The sequence below is a fragment of the Epinephelus moara genome, chromosome 22 (assembly GCF_006386435.1).
Source record: "Epinephelus moara isolate mb chromosome 22, YSFRI_EMoa_1.0, whole genome shotgun sequence".
Taxonomy (NCBI): domain Eukaryota; kingdom Metazoa; phylum Chordata; class Actinopteri; order Perciformes; family Serranidae; genus Epinephelus; species Epinephelus moara.
Genome location: NC_065527.1, coordinates 13,471,766 through 13,496,174, shown reverse-complemented (window position 1 = coordinate 13,496,174; position 24,409 = coordinate 13,471,766). Strand labels below are relative to the sequence as shown.

General features: G+C 41.3%; 1 protein-coding gene across 1 annotated transcript in view; it reads left to right on the top strand.

Moving 5' to 3' along the window:
- The window catches only part of calcr (calcitonin receptor), a 74,491-nt gene extending 50,900 nt beyond the window's left edge, over positions 1-23,591 (top strand). Inside the window, exons 15-22 of the mRNA XM_050035644.1 lie at positions 1,487-1,578; positions 5,388-5,514; positions 11,254-11,407; positions 12,206-12,266; positions 12,445-12,511; positions 12,656-12,874; positions 13,499-13,540; positions 22,158-23,591. Of these exons, the coding sequence (XP_049891601.1) occupies positions 1,487-1,578; positions 5,388-5,514; positions 11,254-11,407; positions 12,206-12,266; positions 12,445-12,511; positions 12,656-12,874; positions 13,499-13,540; positions 22,158-22,379 (984 nt within the window). The 3' untranslated portion in view covers positions 22,380-23,591. The remainder of the gene's footprint in view (positions 1-1,486; positions 1,579-5,387; positions 5,515-11,253; positions 11,408-12,205; positions 12,267-12,444; positions 12,512-12,655; positions 12,875-13,498; positions 13,541-22,157) is intronic.
- The last annotated feature ends 818 nt before the right edge of the window (positions 23,592-24,409 follow it).

Sequence of the window (24,409 nt, the reverse complement as noted above, 5' to 3'; positions counted from 1 at the left end):
GCAAACCCGGGAGAAAGACTCAAAAAGTCTGCTGATCAATCAAAACCAGAGATCAGCCGCTCCATCTGTTACCACAGAAACCTGATCTTTGCTGACTCAGCCTCCCCAGCTTCAGGAAAGTTCTTAGAACAAACAGCCTCAGCAGTATGATCTCAAAGAGAAACTAAGAAAGTGCACTCAGTAGAGAGCAGATCTCCACCAGGTGTGTCTGGGTCATGTGGGTGGGGAACAGGGGGTGCAGGGCTGCCTTTGTGTCCAGCATGTAAGCATTACAGTAGTGGAATGAAGGGGAGACAATATGCATGTTACATTATCATGGTGTAGCTAGCATAGATGGGCTATATGGAGACAAACCTTGAATGCAGTGTCCAATAAAATCTCTCCCAAACAACATTTAATCTCACTCAATTGTCCCTTCTGCCTCTGTTACTGTCAAGGTGGTAGCACAGATAACAAAAACAGGGATTCATTCATCTTGTATTGTGCCTAACTTTAGTGGATCATAGTAAACCAGGTGTAGAATTAATCTGCAGATGCTCCGCTTCAAAATGAGACCAAACTTTTCTATGGATGTCAGTTTATGAGCCATGAAGGCTAAAATGTGTCCTGCAACAGACCAGATGAGGCTTGCTGTTTCTAGCCAAGCCTATTTTGGGAAATATCATTTGCTATGTAATTTTGTTGATCACCTCCACCCCCTGCCAGTCAGTTAGGCAGTCAGTGACTCTCTAAACAGTCAACAAAACAGGTTCTTCAAAATTGTGAATCACCACAACCAGGAGAGGTCCTTGCACATATAAATGTGCACCATAAAAATAAGGCTGATGGGTATGGGGTGCAGTTTGTAAAGTGGCTCTCACTGAAATTAACAGTAACATTTCACCACATTTAGCTTCAAACTTTAAAAAAGTGATGTGAATTTTTTTAAAGTCACTTTTTACCACATTTACAGCAATATTGGAAATATGTTAAATATAATGTCACAGTTAAATCTAAATGTAAAATCTAAATCTAAATGTTAAATGTTGAATTTAAATGTTAAATCTAAATCAAAATGTTAAATTTAAATCTAAATGGTAAATCTTTAACATTTAGATCAACGGGGTGTACAAATAGTGGTGTAGTTCTATCCTTTGCAAGTTTCTACCAAATTTCTCTAAATCTGTCGATCCTGAGTCTTTACAATCTTATCTCACTGTCCCCAGCAGCAGATCATCAGATATTAATGTCTGTTTTTTCCCTATTAAGAGTTGTGTCCACAGTAAAATGTAAAATTTAATATTAATGCCACTTTATTTAGTGCCAAGTGTCACACCTTGAATTTTGTGTGAAAATGCAAACTATTGAGGGCCTTGATTTGGATGTTTCTACGCACAGAATTCTCACAGAAAACAACATGTGACATGTCAAAGACAATCAGATTTGTAAGTGGTAATGTTACACATGTTTTCTCTATCTTTTTTCCTTCTCTTTTTGTTATTAACAGTCAGCGTACATCCTGTTTTACATGGCAATTGTGGGTCATGCTCTATCCATAGCCTCCCTGCTCATCTCTTTGGCCATCTTCTTCTACTTCAGGTAATAAATCAAGAACTATTTAGCTGCAATTGCACTGGTTTGATATTGGAGATTGTATCAATGTTGTAGTACTTGAGACCGGTCTCAAGACCACTTGTTGATGGTCTTTTACTTGGTGTTGTCTCAGTCTTAGACAAAGACAGGTCAAGACCACAGCTGCAGGGACACCATGAAACTGCCTGTGCAAAAAATAGTGTTGAATAAAGAAGCTGATTCCATCTACACACTGTTTGTCATAGAAAATTAAAAGGAAATTCCCACAAATAAAATTCACCTCTGCAATGCCCTTTTGATTATTTTATCAAGACATTTCTCATGGTACACTTAAACATATGCATGCAAAGAGGTGAATGAAGATGAATCTTCATCGGTTTCTGTTGGTGTTTTTATGGGAATGTGGATCTTTCAGATCAATTTGAAGAGTGCCTATGGTTTACATGTTACATGTCATGCAGTGTGGGACTGACACTGGTCTGGTCTTGGTCATGACTTGGTCTCGGTTTTGGTAGTCTTGACTTAAACACTGCTTTGTAATTTGAGTGAATGTTTAGGATGGCTGTAATGAGATGAAGCTGATACACTTGATGAGTAATTGACAATGAGTAAATGGCAGCTTTGCCCTTAAAGGCTCAGACATGTTATTGCTATTATCAGTGGATCTGACAGACACACAGATGGTGTTGAGTGCTCACTACAGTCTCCTCCAACCATTTCATTACTCATCATGGGCAGTAGCTTGGTCTTGGTCTTATTTGCAGTCAGTGATATCTCCATTCTGTCCGCAGCAGAGTGAATTTTGCAGCTTTTTAACACCAGAGCCACACAGAAGATTTTACAGTGTAAATAAGTGGTCGTGTCACATTTAAATACAATCAGAAAGACTGATTGTTTATTCACTGCTCTGGGGAAAGTCACATTATCTAAGTGTTTGGAAAAACTCTCTTGGTGTAAACACTGGCACGGTGTTAAATTAAAACTTAAGGCAGTAATCAGAAAATTATTACTATCTTAGCTGCTGTCACAAATGAAGGCAAACCATCGAGCTGAAAATACTTCTGCTGCTTCACAGAGTGTAATTTACACACAACCATCGCTAATTTCATGCCAACTTGGCTTCTTTGTGCTGCACATTTATTCCACGGATATTTAGGATTCAAAAGTGGAGAGCTGTGACGTCCATTGAATGCGTAGACGCTGTGCTCTTATTAGAAGCATGTGCACCTGAGCGCACTGCTCATTAAGGCTGTTCATCCCCATGAACTGCTTAATCCCAGAGGGAAGAGGTGCACAATTAAAGGAGATGCTGCTGCTGAAATTCAACTAGATAAGAGTTTAGAATAATGAAGTGGATAAAGGGAAGATAGGTATAATATTCGGTGTGAAATTTAGAAGTGAAGAAGCGTGAGAAAAAGTTGGCAGTGTGCACATTGTTTGAACTTTATAGATTTTTTTTAGGAAGGGATGAACTTGATCGGCATTACACAATAAGGTTTCTGCAAACCTTGGATGTGTCTCACTTGTACGTTATTATGTATGGGGATATGTTGAATCCTTACATTTTAACAACACTGTAGTTAAAAGTGTCGTTAAATTCAGGCACAAATACCACCTGGTCATGTTTTGGGGGCTGGAAATGGAAAAATGGAAATCCCCGCCAACTGGTCGTTATAAAAGACTCAGGTTTGGTGCCAAAAATGACGATGGAAACTGAACAATGACTCGCTAAAACACAAATGGAGTGAGCTAGTTCAGGCAGTCAGCTCGGGTTGCGCTGATTCATACACACACACACGTCATACCTCACTCTCCAAATGTCATTTACAAAACACACCCTTCCAATTTCGAGGTCTATTTAAGCTGCAAGAATTTCCCAGCTCTCCCTGTGCCTTGTCAGTGCCGCTGCTGCCCTGCATCTGTATTGCTGCCTGCTCTTTCAGCCCCACCTCCACCCCAGCATCCACCTGCAGGCTAGGGTGGGATATGTTTAATCATCATTTGCCAATATCTTATGTAAACATATCTGCGCAGAGTGATGAGGCTGGAGTCTAGAGGCCAAACTATAACCATGTTCCGCTGTTGAAATAAACATCTCAAATGAGTTGTCTGACTGGATCAGTTTTGTTGTTTGTTGGTCTTGTACAGTGATTTGCAGCTTGGCAGGCGTCTTGTCATCCACCTCCTGATGACAAAATTAGCTCATACACTATGTCATTTTAGAATGGTTGATATGTTACGTATGAAACATGTGAATGTATTTGGGTTTGCAGAAACATACACTGCCGACGTTTTCTTCTGGCGACTGTGCTGTTTTATAAACCTGAATACAGAGCCCAGGGGAGAGAATCAACTTCAGGTTCTTAAACAATATTTGAAAAAGTGTCTTTGTTGGCGTTGTTTTTCATGAATGTTGTAAAAGTCAACGTGCTGAAGGGTTTTGACCTCCTTAATGCAGCTGTTATCCAGAGCAGATTTTGCGCGAGACCCTCAGTTTGCTGCAAAGTTTTATACACACTCGTAAATCTAGCTGCTGTGTTCAGGGCGGGTGTATTATTGCAAAACCCATGACCCACTGAGAGTCACACTGAGCTACACAGAAACTCAGCGGGACATTCACAATCCATCAAGATCAAAGTCCCAACAAATTAAGATCTTAATAAAGTAATAATGTCATTGGCTTAGAGATTTTTTTGTTTTCTTTGTAACCATGATTTACCCCATTTATAGCCAAAACAGTTTAACTATTGGAGGCTCATTGTTGTATTATAAGATCCAGATGTGAAGCTTACAGTGGTATGCGATGGCGTACAGCTGCACTACTCTGTTATTTACAACTCTACATCAACACTGTCAGGATTCCCAGATAAAAATACTCCAGCTCGCCGTGGAAAAACAGATGTGGTTGAAAGGCCGACCCTGAAGACGTTAGGGCAGTCCGAGCGACGCTGCCATGAGGACTCAGCCTGTGTTTTGACATCCCCTTTTAGATAAAACCCCTGGTATATAAGCATTCAGCAGCTCCTGCGTTTCCTTTTATGTCTGGCGCTGAAGTGAGGCTGTTTTTCCTGTCGGAGATAACCACGGCCTCTGAATAAGACAGTGAAAATGTGCCATTGTGTCCCAGCTTGAGGAAATGTAGCGCTATTCCTGTTTTTCATGTATCTCTGGGGGTTTTTTTATGACTCAACAGAGATAAAATTGGCCATGAGCAATAAAAGGATATAACTTATTAAATTGTCGAGGACACATTTATAGGAGGCTATATTCTGCAAAATATATTTGGTACAAGGTTTCATTCAGCTTCAAACACGCTGCAGTGAGCTGCGGCACATTTGATGGCTACCCTGGAATTAAAACATCATTTAACCATTAACAACAATAAAGCTACTGCATATGAATGACTTGTTACAATTTTGATAATAGTTATTTTCACTTTGCCTGTCAAGCATTTCATTATGTTATTAATTCTGGAGTGGCCCGCCAAAGTAATGAGGACCACCCTCGGGATCTATTATGCATTATTTAACAGCACTTCTAGCCTGAACAATACAGAGCATTTAGAGGGAATCCAGCTCATTGATCCCATTGATTTTTTTAGCAACCACAAAGGAATTGTGAGATGAAAGCTCCCAATAATTTGATATTTTACAAACTTTTAGTCTGCCATTCACTTTAATCCTGTTCACTTCGTCACTTGTGGCAAGTTTTTTGTCTTTTTTAAGGTTGTGTTTTTGTGTGTCTTAAGAGATTTTTCATTATCACATCATGTCCTGGTATGTCAAGTCAATCATGGCATCTCTCTCTTCACACAGGAGTTTGAGCTGCCAAAGGATCACCCTGCACAAGAACCTCTTCTGCTCCTATGTGCTCAATTCAGCGCTCACTATCATCTACCTCATAGCAGTGGTCAATGATACCGAAGTGGTGGACAGAAACCCGGTGAGCTCTGTCAAATATTTACCACCAGGACTTCCACATATGTGACTGCTCCCACTGACATACATGAGCATCAACTGTGGGAATGGAAACATCTCTCTTTTTTTTTAAAGTTTACATTACAGGGCTCAATGCTCAATTCTTTCCCAGAACAATATTTGGGCTTGGACTGTTTACATTCATGTTTGAAGTGACCCATATCTGACATCAGTGTGAACAGATCTCTGCCTTGAAAAGTCTCACATGCAACAAATAATGTCACACACATGCGCGTTGGAGCAAAAACAAAAAACTGCAAGCTTTATTTGCTGGATGATCACCATAGCAGGAAGGTCCAATGAGTCATTCTGCAAAATAATTAGCCATGTGCTCTTATCTGAGTACGTAGCGTATTTTCGGAGAAATGGTCCTTTACAACAATGGGTGTTGGTTTTCGGGATAACAGGCTGTCATACAAATATCTCCGTCAGCACCTCATGACCATGCTGTCACGGCATGTAGGCAAGCTGTCACCATCAGAAAGCATTTGGCAGTCTGGCTCCATGGTGAGTGTGGCAGCCTACTGCAGCAGTGTTATGGCAGAATTCGGTAGTTTTAGCGGGCCGCTACGACACTAGTGAGTGATCTGCACCTATGCAGTGAAGCATGATGATAAAACCATGGATAAATAAGAACAACACACACAAATTGCGATATGATCGTTCTCACAGGGATCAAATGGCCACTGATCTGATATGAATCAGATTTAGGACCACAAATGAAAGAGGCTCAGATCTAATTGGAAAAAATCAGATTTCTGTGTCTACACTACACTGAAAGATGACATCTGTGTCTCATGAGAGCAAAACAATTGGATTTGGGCTGTGTTTGCTTGTAATGTGAACTTAGCCAAGGAGTGTTATGCTGTGTCTCAAATCGCGTACTTCTGTACTTACACTTAATATTTTGAGTGCATGAGTGCCTTCACACTGGGAAGTATGGAAAAATGCAGTGCACTATGAGTACCCGGATGATGCACTCAAAACGGTCAAGAAGTTGAGTGTGGAACTATGGACACTTCTCGCCCTCAATGGTCGCCATCTTGGCTACGTAGTGGAAGAGGAGGGACCACTTCTCAAACTGGAAATAGCGTCCGAGGACTGTGCGACCGTGAACGTTGCTGCATTGTACAAATACATGTGTTTTTTGCACTAAGCACCACTATACTGTTGTCGGGTATAAGCCAGCAGTGTGTTTATTGGGTTAATTTAGCAGTCTGTAATGATGTGGTACCGCGAACGATAACGTGAATGCCAATGCTAGTTTGCTAACTAGCTAATTTGCAGTCGTCATTTCCGGTAAGTGCACAACGGCAGGGGTTGGTTTGAGACAACACTACGCTGTCGAAATTTGTGCACTACGCCAATGAGTACATAGTGCACATAGTATACTACATGGAAGTGTACTAACAGAAGTAAATGCTAGCACCTTCCTTTAGTATGTTAGCATGCAGTTCTAGCACAAAACACAAAGTACAGCTAAGGCTGATGGAAATTTCATTAGTTTTGAAGGTGTTTGGTCATAAACCAAAGTACACCTACTGTACCTGAAAACAGCACTACAGGAGAAGTTACTGAAACACCCAAAGCATTACAATTAATTTCATACATAACTGTCTTTAATTTAATGTATTATACTCCAATATTTGTCGAGATAATTCTGTCTGGACCCAAGTGGTCGACCGGCATCCCTGGAGCCAGATTCTAGCATGGCTAAAAATGCCATTTAGCAGAATCCAGTGTGTGGAGGAGGATTAGTTCCACTTCCTTAAAATGAGATACAAATGCATTCACAATTTATGCTAAACCAGATAAAAATGCAAGGAAGAATTTCAATGATCTTTTTAAAACGTATTTGTGTATGCAAGGCCAGGCGATGTTCTACAGCTGCTTTTAAGGAGTTGTTCTAGATTTTAAATATTCAAAAGTTGGTACAACAGACTTGTAGGTACATCCCAATTAGTATTTAATCTCACTGTGCCATATCTTGGCAGTGTTGCACTGTAAACAGACAGTTTTCGCTCTCTTCCACATTTCCCCTGTCAAGAGTTTTGGAGCCATGCTGAATGCATTATGTGAGTTCTTTGAAACCCTGAGGCTTGCTTTGGTAGGGATGATAAATCAGTCTTGTAGGAATGCTTCACTATCAGACCTGAACATAAATTTATGTGTTACTTTTCAAGAACCACTCCTTGTTGGAAATAAAAATAATGAAAACCTGTTAACTCAATGCTCGCTGCTTCTTAAAGGTTGTTATTACAGAGCTTTCCCTTCATGTAGACCTTAATACAATGAACACATTCAGGCTCTAAAAGTCCAAGTTATTGAAAACTGTGTCAGAATATTGCCTGAAACTTTATAAGTCAAGATTCTTCATCCTCTCGATGTTAATATACAAAAACTAAACTAAAAAAAGAACTTCAGATGCTCAAAGTAGCGTACAGAAACAACAGGATTGTAGAAGTTGGCGCACAGCCCCCAGCCCGCTTTCGGAGCATCTCTGGCTCTCAAAGTAGACAGCGGAGGCTTCAGCTGATTCTGCGTCCTGCTGCTGCTCCTTTTTATGCATTTACCAAATCTGTCTGGCTCATCCCAACTCTTTATTCACATCCCCTCTCTGAACGTGTCCAAGAGGCAGCCAGGCGTGACAGCCATCCTCATCAATGTGAAGAAATATATACATATTTGTGTAATGGCTTGCTTTTAAACCTTTCCTCCTCGCCATTTGTCAAAAAGGTTTGTGTCGCATCAGTTACTTTCCGACATAGGACTGTCAAGTTGTGCTAACTGGCTGCAATATAAAAAACAAAACTGGTCACGGTAGCTCTTTGCTTCTCAAGAGGAAGCAGAAAAAGAAATCACAGGCATCAGTGGTTGAGATTCACGCGTGTCTGTTGGGAAACATTTTGAAATTTACTGCTGCCAAACTTAGACTTATGAGCCTGTTTTCTGTGCTGGTGATTTAGGAAAGGTGGATTTTGTGGTGGAGATTTGCTCTCACAGAGAATACAAGCTCCTTAAATTCTCTCTGGTGTGGTGATACAGAGACTGGTTAGGCCTGCCAGCAGAGTGGGGGAGTGAATCCCCAAAGCTTATGTCAAACCAGGGAGGAGGCTGAAAAACACGAGAAACATCCACATGATGTATGGCTGCCTGATTTCTAAAACAGAACATTGTCGGTAACTTTAGACAAACCTCGGTTAGCTGCAGTGCAAAACAGTTGTGAAGTGGTAAAAAGTGAGTGACCTAACTGTCTCCATGTCTGTTATAGTGGAGATTCCTCAGGTGGAAAGGGAAACACAGGAAAGTGAGGGAGAGACATATGGCTAAAAGTTTAGAGGTGAATGATTGTGTGTGTTTTGAGCTAAGAAGACCCCTGAGAGCAGCAGTTAACAGCAGCGCCAGCATATTTGAATTATACTGCGGCTGCATGCATGCTCTTTTAACACAGGACTATCAACCTGAAACCTTATGTAAATTGGGGATGGGCATTTTAGGTCATTTCCATATTCGAGTACTCACATTAAATTATTATAGAGTGCTGTAGTACTTGCAAAAGAAAAGAGACAAACATGAGAATAGGAGTGTAAACTGCTCAACAACAGAAAACAAGTGCAATATGAAATTCATTCATCAAACAACCAGACTTCAATTAGCCTGTTCAACCATACATTCAAAGTTAACACAAGAACACTCAGCAAACTTTCTGTTGCTGCCATCACATAGGTTTTTTGTTTTGTTTTGTTTTGTTTTTTGTATTTATGAAGAACTCTTACATTAATGTATTAATGTATTAATGTGTTTCAGGAAAAAAAATAAAATAATTCAGTACCTGTTTTTTTTTTTTTTTTTTTTTCAGAATAAAAAGTAAGCTAGTTAATTAGTTGTATTGTTGTAAGAATTTATGCAGGAAGTGATCAAGAACTCATTTGCAAGAGAGAGCTGACAACAAATATTTTAGATTACAAGATAATTTGGTGACACAAAACAATAACTACATGCTGAGACAAATTAATTAACACAGTCCTAAATATATTTCTATATCCGCAAGAAAAACATTAAAGGCCCTCAGAAGAACAAGTGTGTCTATCTTTAATTTGTTTTGCAGTTTATTCCAGTGGTGAGGAGCATATCACATGCTCAGTTTAGTTGCCACTGGGAGCTTTTATTTAAAATGTACCCTGTAATTCAGTGTCTTGGTTCTTCACTTCAAACTCAACAAAGGATGTTAATCTCACCAATTTAGAAAGTAAAGTCACAGATTCTTTTAGTTTTTGATTTAAGTGTTCAGCGTCACTTTTGCAGGACAATCTGTTGTCTAATCAAAGTATTTTTAATGCTGTACTGAATCGATTAGATTTCCATAGAGAACATGGACCACTGTAGCAACAACAATAGTTGATGCTCATGTGAAATACATACATTTTGTCTTTTTTTTTAGAGTTTAGAACAAACTTTAAATGAATTACAATAAGTCTGGTTTTGGGTACAGTTGATGGCGTACAAGATGGTATCATCAGCATAAAAAGGACATCACAGTGTTTCGGTTGGAAATGGAATAATATGTATGCATAGAGTAAATGTCATGGAGCCTAATATTGATCTATCGACTGTCTGGGGACTTGATTTAAAACCATCTGCAGTGACAATCAACTGTTTGCAGAATCAACAAAACATGAAAAGAGGATTATTTGATAAAATGTTGTGAACCATGTTATCAATAGCCAAGGAGAGAGTATTTTTTGCCACACTACAGGTATGACAGTGCTTTTTGTGTTGTTACCATAAACTGAAGAGAAATATTTTTGTAGCATTTTTTGTAGCATTATTGTAGCAATTCTTAACTTATGCATAAGTTTATGGATGGATTTCTGATTTGGTTTTACCATTTGGCCTCTATCTTGGCTTTTATTGGAGCAACATAATCCAAGTTTGGGGGAGCCATCTGAGATGGGTCAAGTCCAAAAACATGTCTTCTTAACAAATCTCCAAAGAAATGAAACAGTGTGTTTCAAAATGTCCAAGAGACCCTCGGAAAAAAAGTGAAATTAACTTACCATTAAATTTTTTTTAAAGAGAGAAGTTGGTACTTTTTGAATAGACGTTAATACAGTCTGGCTCATGGAGCCAGTGTGTAGAACGGATTAGGAGAATTACAGCTTATGGTGCATCCATAAGCGTCCTGGTAATTATAGCTTCAGTGGACTGTGAAAGGATAAGACTGACAACATATTATGTCATCAAAGTAATCTATTTTCAAAGAATCACAATGATGATTAAATCGAAAGACCAAAATACATAATAGGACATGTTGCACTGAGCTGAGTGCATGAATAGTGCATAGTAGCTAGGGTATAAGATACTACAGTAATATACACATACAAAAGCTTTTCCACTGCCTTGTGTAAATGGAGACAAACACAATTTAAAGAGCACCCCATACAAAGCAAAATCCTCACTTCCATCTCAGCTCACCTCCAGAGGGGGTGAATGAATAAACATTCTCTCTGTCTGCAGAGGGTAATACTGGCTAATGATTTTGTGCCATGAGAGCAGAAACATCCTCTTAGATCTCTTTTGTGTCCTGCTGAGATGGTGTCAGGAGTGTTTGAATTGAACCAACTTAATAGGTCTCTTTTTATGCAGTAAGTCCAAAAACAGACAAAACAAATAACAAGTATTCCTGTTTCGGCTCTCTCTGCAGGTCGGCTGTAAAGTGTTGCACTTCTTCCACATGTACATGCTGGGCTGCAATTATTTCTGGATGCTGTGTGAAGGCATCTACCTGCACACGCTCATTGTGGTGGCTGTGTTTGCAGAGGAGCAGCATCTGCACTGGTACTACCTCCTGGGCTGGGGTGAGTCCGTCTGCATCTGTTTAAAACTTGTCTTTTCTATTTATGTGTTGTATTCCATTGTGTGTCTTGGGTTTCTTTTTTATGTCTCCGCTGGACTCAGTGGCAGCTTAAGACCTCACTGAAAACAATTCAACAAGACAGAACAATCTATAAGCCACAATTTACTTCATTCCACCTGATCCTTGTACAGTATCTCAGCCTGGACATATGCTGACAGCTTTATTGGCCCTCCTGTCGCTAAGTGCTGTTCTGCTTTTCACCTTGTTCAAAACAGGAATAATGGGTGCAGTCTGTCAAACAAGTAGGCAATTGAACAAAATGGATGGTCATCATTTAAAATGGGAGCTTGAGGACTGTGCATGCGGCGTGTGTGTGTGTGTGTGTGGAGGCCAGCCAGTTAGTGTGGTCCATCTGTGGTAAATTTGCTGCAGGGTCTCAATGGTGTCTGAAAATTGACCATACATGGATTCCTATGTTTATATCCAGATGAAAAGTAAAAAGCTAATCTGAGCCCTGCTTCTTGTGGGTTTTATTATTGACATGATTAGACAGGATTGCTACAGGAAATTAAGCATGCGGTGTTGTTTATCAAGTTGGAGCAACGCAAAGTCAATCCACTGTGTTTCAGCCTTTCCAATAATAGATTCGTTAAGGAACCATTTATTTCATGAGGAAGTCTGAGTCCAGAAAAACAACTGACCAAGCTAACCACACTTTTTTAGTGTTGCATAAGTGACAAATGAATTTCCCTAAATTCACTCAAGACCTCATATGGCCGCCATCTCTTTCCCGTCCAAGGCTTTCCTCTAGTGCCTGCATCCATCCACGCCGTGGCAAGGAAAAAGTATTTTGACGACAAGTGAGTAATGCTCCAGAAACTTCTGCAAATAAACAGAAAGTGTTTACATACGTGCTCGTCTGTGTGTGGCAAAGAGCGGGAGTGTGCAGATCCATACGCGCGCATGTTTTTGTATGTGTGTGTGCATGTGTATTTTGGGCCGCAGACAGCACTGACTGATAGGTTTTTCCTTCTGTAGCTGTTGGATGAGTGTGGAAACCCATCTGCTCTACGCCGTCCATGGTCCTATAATGGCAGCGCTCCTTGTAAGTCTGCTAATCCACTGTTTCAGCATAATACAGAGAAATACATGGATCTCACAGTGAACATTACGATAATAGGTTTGTTATTCTGGTTCTAGTTTTAGCAAAATGGCTATTGTTTTTTAATATTTGTCTAACTTTCTGCAGGTGAACCTTTTCTTCTTACTCAATATTATAAGAGTGTTGGTGACCAAGTTGAGAGACACACACCGGGCAGAGTCCAACATGTACATGAAGGCAGTGCGAGCCACCCTGATCCTGGTGCCCCTGCTAGGAATACAGTTTGTCATTTTTCCCTGGAGGCCAGAGAACCGCTTAGCTGGGGAGGTCTACGAGTACATCATGCATATACTCATGCACTACCAGGTAGAGCTGAAAGCAAGGCGCCGCTTTAATCAGAATTTCCATTAAAGTGCCAAGTAGAAGCTCAGCTCAACGGTGGGGAAAAAAGCAAAAAGGTGCTGCTTCACTGCCCTTGTGGGTTGAAGTATTTTACATATCTGGTAACAATCCAATCAATGATAAAGGGGGAGGAAAAAAACAGCATCAGTAACAAAAACGATCCTGAAGCCCACACTTGTCAGTGCCCTCAGGCTGGAGATTTAGACGTTCGCTTCAAAGTTTCCACCCATAAAAGCCTTGTTTCCTGCCTCGTTGTTGTTGTGATTGATGTGTGAAGCCGAATTATATTTTAAAGCACCAGTTAGGCACTCCATTAGCTTTATTTAACTACCAGTTGGGCATTTAATTAAACAACAGGCAGGCATGAAATTCCCAGGTAGGCAGTCAGTTCATTCACTTACCAGACAGGGATTTCATTGCATCACCAGGTCCTCTCTGTGCTGTACTTTTCTTCTCCAAAAGTGCTCTGAGTGTAAAGTTTCTGTCCCACCTCACTGCAAGAAATGACACATTTTGATTTTATTTAATTCCTTTCATTTTGTTAAAAAAAAAAGGCGCTAATTATATTTTCTTGTTTTGCTTTCTAAGGGATTACTGGTGGCAACAATATTCTGCTTCTTCAATGGAGAGGTAAGCACTCTACATATACAGTATTTATGTATATTAGCAATTTGGCTTTCCCACATTGCACTGCTGCTACACACTAGGTACGGTTACATGATGGCTTCTCATTCGGAATAAAATAAATCTGAATGAAATCATTCGGATTTAAAGTCTTCCCGGGTAGTTTACATGGGAAATATTCATTCCGAATGAGGGTTTACACGGGAGATCAGTTTAATCGCCTTTATTTGGGTCTGCGCAAGGTTTGGGGCAGGGAAGGTTTCTGATTGGATAGGGGGCGGGGCAATGTTACGTTTACCAGAAGAAAACACTGTAGTCCTCATTCCGGATAAGATGATTTACGACGCCGTTCTTAGTGCCTTTCTTGGGCTTGTTTTGTTTATATTCTTGAAGCAGCAGTACGACAACAACCTTGTTCTGCTAATGCTTCGTTTGTTGAGGAGGAGAAGGGAGATAGAAGGTCGAAGAAGGGAGATAGATGGCCGTGCTTTGGCGAATGGAAACCGGTGAGTGCTCCATGTCCGACTGCTCTATCTCAGCCCGTTGCTATGCACGCTGTATACGTCATCGGCAACGAGCATGCGCAGAAAGAACGGAATGGCTGTAATCGGGTAGGAGGTGTGTACAAGACAGAAAAACTCTTCCATTCGGGTTCTGAAAAGGAATATTCCACCCCTGTGCACCCGATTAGATTTTCTTTCTGGTTGGCTGTTTTCATTCGGGTTGAGGTGTTTACAAGGAGCATTTCTATTCGGGTAGGGCTTCCAACCCGAATGCAAAAGGAATACATGGCTCCATGTAAATGCACGTACTGCTGTGTACAGAGAAAAGGAGGAGTTGGACATTTCGGGAATTTTGCGCTTATCTGAAAGGATTGATACCACTCTCTCTCGTCTGTACGCTAAGTATGAAACTTGAGCCAATAGACAATTAGCTTAGCTTTTCATAAGGCTAAAAGCAGGGGGACACAGCTAGCCTGGCTCTGTTTAATGCCCAGTTCAGACCAAAGATTCATGACAAGACAAGTTGAAACAAGCAACTACTTGCAGTACACAGTTTTGCAACGTTCTAAAAACCTGCTGGTTCACACCAATCAGCGTTGCCAGGTGTACGATAATTATCATATTTGTACGATAATTTGGCCCTCTGTACGATGTACGATCAATAATCCCAAAAAAGGCCAAATGTACAATAATTTGACCATTTCATGAATGTGTGGTTGTAATCAGTATGCCAGTTTTTTTGTGAGCCCTGAAGGCATCTGTTCCCATGTGACATGTTTCCAGCCAATCGCACTTTGCTTAGCGTGAGATACGGGTGACGTTTGTCTCTGAACAATGAGCACGATTGGCTGAATGGTCAGCTGTACCCGCCCCACAAGGCGCTAGGACCCGTCAGGAAGTCGAGCGAGAATGAGATTCAAAACAGAAGAAGAAGAAGAGGAAAAACAGAAGCAAGGAAAATGGAAAAAAAAGTAAACCAAAAAAGTAAACACTAGAGTGACTATATTTGCCTATAGCGCATCAGTAGGATTGTTGTTTTGGTTATGACGGATGTACGATAATTTCCCTCAAAATACAATAATTTTGAGTCTCTGGTACGAGAATCCTGCATTTCCCACCTGGCAACGCTGACACCAATGCAACTGAATGAGACGGTGTATCATCTCTATGCAACAACTCTCTTTACTTTCCAGCTTTTCAGGCTTATTTTGTCACTGATATAATTTGTAGCTTCTTAAAATATGAATGAGGATAGTGAGAGTGAGATAGTGGCTACAGTTGCATTTGTTGTAGTGATGAAACGGCGAAAACAGAAACAAAACAAGCATCAGATGGACTGTATTCATAATAAATACGCCACAATAATATAAACCAGTGCCAATTAATCATTGGCTGCAAAAACAGGTGACGTGCTTTACGTTCTAAAACCAGCCGTCGGCAATGTGACGAGCTGAGTTGCTGGTGACATCATCAGCTGGCTTGAGTCGAGCTCAGACCTGCCAGTTCACACCGCTGCAACTTTTCTCTGCAACATTCTAAAACCGTTTTGTCTCATTGGGAACCATTGGTCTGAGCTGGGCGTAAAGGTAGAGATTTACCAGCTCCTCTAAAGCTCACTAATTTCCAAGGTATATCTTGTTTCTTTAATCAATGAACTTTAGCTGGTAGTTGTGCTTTGTTAACTTGGGACAGAGCCAGGCTAGCGAAACACCATAAAGAGCAACATGTTAGCTTGTTATCTGTTGGACAGGTAGGTGCTGGTGTGCTCTGACAAATAAAGAATGACCTACTAACACAATGTGCGTGTTCATAGTGTGTTTCAGAGGCAAACAGTAATATTCCAGAGGACATGCCCATACTTTTAACCACATAGAGGTAGTAGTCCGTTCCAATCGATCAGTCAGGTAGCTCATCCTGAGTAGGTTGTTCTATTTGTCAGAACACTGGCATCTAGCTTAGCTCGCCAACTAAAGTATTGGCTTTTCCATTGCAAAAAATGCAATATATAATAGTAGCTTGCAGTGCACGTACAGGCAGTGTAGGGAGGACTAGCCAAGTTTAAAGTTGTTTATATTCTGCATACTTTTAAGAATATTGTATCCTGGAAGAGTTGAATTTTTGGAGCCATGTGTGACAAAATAACGCTGTAGTTCAGATAGCGCAGTTGCTTTTTTTTATAAAGGTCAACCTGCACATGTTAGTCTGAGAGCTGCTCAGCCAAGGAGCAATAAAACTGCTCATTGCTTATGACATTAAGTAGAAGACATCAGATTCCATCAGGCAAAACATTTTCATATTCTGTTTTCCAGGTCAGATCTCTGGCATCTTACTCCTGATAGCATATCACAAAGTCACCCAAACACAGACTCAGAGTCGGATTCTGGCACTGAACACTTGAGTAAGATAGTTGTAACTTCACAGAGATGCTACGTCTGTCATTAGTCCAGTTGTAACAGGTTATAAAGCATTGTGCTGCTTGTCTCTTCTGAGACTAGTGTAGTGCTGCGGCAGTAAAAGCCGGTGGGTCATGTCAGGTGAAGAGTGAGACAGTTTATAAATGACTATGTGGTTTCCAGGCCCAGCTGGAAATTGACTCTCCTTTCAAGTCCTCCTGTCAGCCTTTTTATGTCTGTCTGCAGCTGTCTGACTGCAAGCATCCTTGGCTTGGTTCAAACACAAACCAATAAGCAAGATTCCCATCACAGCCCAGATCTGGGGTTAATGGTGTTGCAGAGACCTTTGTGCTCCACAGACTTATTGTGTGACAGAAGCTTTCAGGCTCAAGGTCTCCGCAAAGCAAAGCCCCAACAATATGCGTTGTAAGGTTGAATTAGGCATTCTTAGCAGGTCTCCATGGTGGAGAGAATACCACAGACAGATCAGACAGACATCTCTGTGTGTTTAAGCTAATATGCGAGGGTAAAAATAACAAGTGAAATTCTCTGTCTTCCATAAAGACAATGAGGTTGTTGGGAAGGTTTTTTTGCATGATAAGAAAACAGGGCAGAGATGCATAAAGTGACAGAGCAACGGATTTAAATATTCAGCATAGGGTGTCTGGAACAGAGCAATCTACTGTGGGGTTCAGCCTGGAAAATAGGTCAGGTATTAGCACATACATGAGCAGCCACAAAGCAACAGCGACGTAAACAATGTATGGAGTATAAACAACGTCTTTAGAGCGTGTGTATGAAGGACCGGCCCACTTCCAGGGTGATGCTGGGTCACCTAGCGCACAAACTGTCACAAGGGAACGAGAGGGTTTGTGTGCATATGCATAATGACCAATTCAGCTCCCTTAATCAGGACACGGGTTTCTGGGGCCGGTTTCAATTCTGTTCTTTGATTTCAAGGCCAAACTGCACAGGCCTGCTTTGTTTCTTCAATGGTCCTATTGTGATGTCAGGTCAGTGAGACAAACAGCTTTCATGCTGTATTTGTGACATCAAGCAAGACGTTCTACATGTGGGCTGTAAGCGCGGGCCAAGTTTGGACGGAATTTTTCACCATTTTAAAACATTTAATTGACAAACAAAACAAATAAGACACTAATCCTGAAGCCTCACATTCATTTATCAACAATATAGGCCCTAACTGAGAAGCCCAAACCACTGCCCTAACACGCACATACACAGAGACACATTCCCCCGGCACATTTTGCCCAGAAACCAACCAGTATTCCTACGCTACAACACTACCTTGTCTCAAGTTTGCTGCATTGTGATAATTTATTTGGATTGTGAGTTGTAAACATCCTCGCCAGCGAAAGTAAAAGTAAAAGCCAACCCTAGATTCACTCTCGTTTGGCGTTTCACCTCGCTACATTTGTGTTTGTCAGCACTGTGCCCTCTTGGATCCTTACTGCTTACAGTCTGGCACCCTGTCGCTACCTTTTTATATAAAGCCCCGACCTCATCTGAGCGCTGCGGGGGTTCATGCATAAACATCCTTAACACAGAAAATAAGACAAAAATAATAAAATACAGGTTGTACTTTTTTTGACACAGGGTCGCTCTATGAGACAGGAACAGGAAGATTTGGTACAAACGCAGGAGTCACGACATGGCATTTACCTTCTAAGTTTTAAAGTGTGCTTTCGTGGTGCATATTACCAAACACAGCTGCAGGTTAAGAGAATGTCATCACTAAAAAGATGCTGCTTATTGCTAAATTCTGTCTAATAACAACGGAACATGTCAAGTTGATTTTAAAGAGGGGAAAGGTGCAATAAATTAGAATATTGTGGCATTTCGTTAGTTACTGAATGCTCAGCGGGTCGCCACGAGGAGTTGCTTTCCTGTTGTTCTACTGTATTGGCAGTGTAGGTGAACAGAGGGAGGGGGTGTAAAATTTGGAACATTGAGTTCTCTCAGGCATTTGAGCTTCTGGGGGGTGAAAAGTTTGAGTTTGTTGTTGTCGTTCTGAAGTTTATTAAACTTCTGAAAGGGTAAGGATCTTACAGGGGAATTAAAAAGTAGACTAGTGAAGTTTTTGTCCCACATTTAAGACACACACTCTGATTTTCTGTTTTAGAAAAATCATGCATCCATCTGAATACTGCTGATATGAATATTTTTCTTGATACCTTTGAATGGCTGAGGGGAAGGTTGCTCGTCACACTATGAGCAGCTGTTGATGACAGATGAGAATTAATATGTAATTAAATCTTTAACACACAGCTCAGTATAGATTTTGCATCTATCCTCCATTTTATAACTTGGCAGAAAATAACATGGCCACATGCACAACTTGGCCACATTCCAAGAAATGTGACTTTGGTGTTTGCATTGGCTGAGGTGGCATATGTTAACGCAACTGAAATGTAAGTAAACCACACATGCTGCAGCAATTAAGATCGCTGTTGAGTGCATTAATATTGTCACAAGATGGTGTTTACATTACTCACATTGCACTGTTGCCATGTTTTCATTTGCGTGTAAATTGGACAGCCGTACCTGCATATTAAGTTACGTTAATATGCAGCTAATCTGAAACGGCAAATTATGTTTTCAGTTAACATAATAAGAAACGGTTGCTAATGAACACACCAGGCAGAACGCAAAAATATTGATACTGACTGAATGAGCAAAATGTTCAGTGACAACATATTTCATTTGTTTTCTGCCAAAGTAGACAGTCTTGTCATGCAACATCCACTCGCAGTGACTACAGCAGCATTTTCTCATTATCACCTTTTTAATAAGATCTACTCGACAATTTATTTTTCTTCTGTTCCTTTTTCCCCTAAAATAAATGACCTTAATTATACTGACTTGTATCTGTGCAGAGTTTCTCACTAGAGATGCATTTTCACATTCTTCTGCTAAAGGAGCATGTCTCTGCGCTAAAAATCTCAGATTCAGATGTACCCAGGACAAGCTAGATAAGCTACATCACTAATACTAAAGCCAATCATTGTCTAACATGGGAACACATATTGACGGAGGAACAGACTTGGACACAACTCTGCCAAAGAAACCTGAAATCCGCCAGCAAACATGGTAGAGGGTGCAGTTTTTGTATGTAAACCGCACCCTGGAGCTTCACTATCAACCAAAAACCCAACTGTAGCAGACATTATTGTATGTTTCACAACTACTAATGCTGTGTCAGCCACTGCCACTCAGCCTACAAGCTAACAAGCAACATAAATAAAAGACACTTATGCTGCGTTCCAGGCAACCTGTAACTCGTGTTTTTACAACCTTCTACCCATGAAAGTGCACTGGAACAGCAGTCAAACCCATAACTTACCACCTGTGAACTTGTACCAGATCGATGTACTCCCAGTTACGCTTTCTGACGTCACACAGCCCTCTAAACCTTACTCCTCTAAACAACAATGGCAGCCCTATGGATGCGGTGTTGATGCAGGTGATACATAGCCTGACTGTCAGACTGAAGCTCCCAGAACCTTCAGTCTGACATTGCCTCCATTGAAGGCGATTTACAAGGGGGAGGGAATTTGATTTTTCCCTAACCAATCAGTAGAGATCAACGACTCACCCAGAATCTGACGTCATTAGTATCCATGCCTCGGGGGTGCCGAAAACAAGCGAGCATTGCCCGTTTAAAATGTCTCCGTCGTCGTGCACGCCCAGCTGCATCGCCGTTAAATCCAGTTTAGCAGCTTCCTTAATTTGGTCCTCCATTAACGCGAGTAGTGGCGAAATACCTCGATAGCATCGTTAATGTGGTCTGTAGGATCTGTAGCGGTCGCCATTGTTGCTATCCTCACCAGTTACCCACCGGCGTACAGCTTGACATCAGCGTGGCGCTGATTGGCTAATCGCTAGACCCCCGGCGTTCATTGGTCCGTCCATCGTTTGGACGAGATAAATCGCAAATTCATTGAAGTATGCCAGACCAGAGATGCAAGCCTACTCAGTTGAGTGGGCGGGGTCTATGGTCTGGAACCAGGCTAGGTGATACACGGTGAGAAATAGACATAAAATAACCCTAATGTCAATGTCTGTTTCGCTCAAATGAGCAAGGAACCGACACCTTTGGTGACAGAAGTGATCATAAACAAACATAAACTCCGCACGGTCCGCCATGTTGCTTTGAGAGTTTGGCGTGACTTGCCTGGAACGCTATGAAGTCGTGAGTCGTGACTTGAAGTGGTGACTTACGGGCTCAGAAACTTGCCTGGAACGCAGCATCATTACCATTCTGATATGTCTGCTAGTTGCAGATTTTGGTGCACAACAGGCTCCTAATCTGGGTCTAACTGAGGCTAAAACATGGCTGAATCTCTCAGATGTTTCCTCAAACGCTAATGCTAGCCATCTTGATGCGCACTAGGGTTTTACAGTCAATCCAGTACGAGCCGTGTTGAGGGAAGCAAAAGCTAAACTCAACGCAGGGGGAAAAAGTAGATCTGATTTAAGCCCCATTTCAGAGTCATATTTATGTGGGAAAACTATGTTAAACAAAATATTAGTATTACGTAAGTACTATTTGGACGTTCGTTTTACATAGGGATGTGGACTAATGTCAGTTTACCACAGGATGTCTGTAGTATAAATGTCCGATTTGCTCTGGACAAAAAATCTTCTACCAGAGATGGGAGTGGTAACTCGGTTTGCGCCCTGGCGTCACCTCCCTGTCGGCATGTGCGTGCTACATTGCAGTGTTGTGGTGGAGGATGTTGGTGGAGCAGGGCATAAAGCATTAGCTGAAGGTTAATAATAATAATTAATGATTAGCCCAATATGAAATATTGCCCATGATCAGGATTGTGTGTACACAACCATTAGCAATATGGATTTATATTAGGCCTACCTAACACAACCAGAAGTCTCGTGGCTCCTAAAAGTGCTTTCTTCTCGACCTTTTTGATTGGTCTCCCACGTAGGGCTATGCCATCATTAGAAGAATGTCCACTATCACGACTGCCAACAACACCGAATGCTTCTTCAAGCGCCTCCATCATCGAAAAAACATGGAAAACTAGTTGTAAACACGGAAAAATGGTTGTAAACAGGACGTGACAAAATATTTACATACATTTTTACAGAGGATCGCGTTCGCACGGGATTAATATTACCCAAGGTATTTTCTCAGGACCGTTTCACAGAAGGTAAAAGTCGCCGGAATTTTTACTGACATGATCCGTAATGATTACAGACATGGCGCATTCGGACGGGACTAAAGTCCCTGGTAATAATTACTTTACCCCACGTCTCCATGTTAAACTAATCCCGTCCAAATAGGGCTATACTCTAAAGCGTGTCTGGAGAGAGAAATCACAATTTTCCTTAACTGTAACCAAAGTGCTTTCGTCGCCACAGACAGTGGTCTGGACACGGATTCTGGTGGCATGGACCTGTACGTAATTATGAAAACAATTTAGTGATATACAAACAGAATTTCCAGGAGACTGTGTTGAATTTTGGATGTTTGGTGGATCATTCACGGGTCAAAGTTGAACAGAAAGGCAAAACATAAAAACATTTAGGAGAAATATTTGTGAATTTTTACTTTGACAACTAAAAACACAAAACAGTGCTCAAACTGACAGCATGTGCACTGAGATGTGGTCTTATGTATGCAAAGACAAAAGGTTGTCAGTAATGCTGAACATGATAATAAACCATCTGTGTTTGTGTGTCATCCAGGTGCAGGCAGCTCTAAAGAGACAGTGGATGCAGTATAAAACCCAGTGGGGTCAGAGACGAAAGGACCACTGCTCAATGCGCTCCACATCCTACACAGCCACCTCCATCACTGAGGTGCCCGCCTTCATGTACCACCATGACTGTAACAGCGAACACTTGAACGGACGCCACACTGAGGACTCTGAACTGGTGGCACTAAAATCAGGAGAGACGTACGCTTGAGCCGCTGAGCCACACCGAGGATAAAGAGTGTAGCGGTGAGAACAGCCGAAGAGGAGCAACTGGGAAATGAAGATGTACAGTAGGAAAGGAAAATCCGATTTGCCCGCCAGATCTCAGTGATTAAATCTCAGAGGCTGATGCCGGTTTGTTCAGCCCAGGACGAAGAGGCAGGTCCAGGAATAAAGAGCTCATTGGGACGGAGATGGATTAGCTACGAGGCTGACACTTCATTTTACTTTACATTGCTGTCGCGAACTTGTGATGTCAAGAATTTGTGGCATGAGACAAGAGCTGCTTTTGACATGAGTCACTTCCTAAAGCTGCTAAAACTGTGAGCACGCTCACAGTGACGGAGGCTTGTGCTGGCGTGGAGACAGACATGACTGTGATGGCGAAGAGGGTGGCGGTGTTTACTGTACGAGATGATGGCGCTGAATGTGACAGTGATGATGATGTTGGTTCTGATTGAGATGAGGTGGAGGTGAATCATGTTTGTTGATGGTGTCAGGATGATGATTTTGAGATGAAGTGGAAGAACCAACCCCTCCTAACCTCACTATACCAAAGGGTACTGTATGTTGGTAACAGCTATGAAGGGGCGTACCATGTCCAGCTGAGCACAGACGTTGGTACCCTGAAGCTAAACACACACACACACACACACACACGCCAACAAACTCCACAAACCTGATCGTATGTGCCATGATAAAGGTCAAATTTCAAAAGACCCTCTGTGTTTGAAGCTCTGGAATTATGTACATAATATATGTTTACCATGTTTCATTTGAGAAGAAGTGTTCACATGTTTCAAAAGGACTTTATTTTTTTTTCTATTGATATTTTATTCTTGCCGATTCCTACGTACGTGCTAAGTGTGTGTCCTGTGATGCTGCACTCCCAACTGCTTTGTTGTTTTTCGCAGTTGCTGTATCTGTGCTGATGCTGAACATCACAGGGCTAACAAGCAAAAAGAAGCTAAATGCACAAAGTATATATGTATAAATAAAAAACTTTATTTTGAGGTTGAACAGCCACAAGAGTCGTTTCACTGCGTATGACTCGAGTATGCGATCAGTCGTGCTGATGATTCTGATGAACAAGCAGCGTCTGATTTTACTCACAGTCGTCCTTTGTCATGCTCACGATGCCTTTCATCTATCTTTTCTTTTAAGTGCTTTTCTGTCCTCAATGCATATTTATTTAGGAATTTTGTTGCATTTCATATGAGTAAGCATCCAGGGCAAGAAATGCTCCCTGAAGATCTTAAAGGCAAGTTCTTACACAGACAGCAAACATGAATAATCTAGTCTTTGTCCTAAATATGTTCCGATCGCTCTATTGTCATTTTATTCTTGCTTTGTCATAACTGTGTCATGTACTGGAGAATGCAATTTAAGAGTCTGGAGGGCCATAGTGCATTTAAGGGCCCTGAAACACCAAGCCGACATCCAGCTGTCAGGCTGCCCTGGGCATCTGTCCACCTAGTTTTTGCTGTGTGTCTCACACACTTATTACTAGTACTGTTTTCAGCATGTTGAATCAATGTCAGATTTGGCAGTGCCCGTCGGTAGGTGAAATCACTCAGATTTGCCGTTCAGCTCAGTGCCCATGAAAAATAACGGATGTGATGATTGCAAGCAAAGTCAAGAAGGTTGCTAGCGCACAGCAATTACTTTTGCGGTGTGTTCAAGTGCAACTTTTTGGTCAAAAAACACAGGCAACTTGAGCTCTAATAGTCGGCCTTCATCGTGACTAGTTCTTCGATGACGGTTTGGTGCGTCTGGGCCTTAAGTGTGACACTAAATTTTCTTTGTATTAACAGCCAACATTTTTTTTTTAAAAAAAAATCACCATTTTTGTTGAAGGCTGGATTAAAGCTCTTGCTTGCCTTTATCTATGAAAATTACTCAGAAGTCCAATAAGCTTCTAAACTGCATAACTTATAGCAGACATTTATATTCAGCCAGTGAAAAACATTTGTCATCCTATAGCATAAAGCCAATAAAGCCTCTGGCAGGCTCTGACTGCTG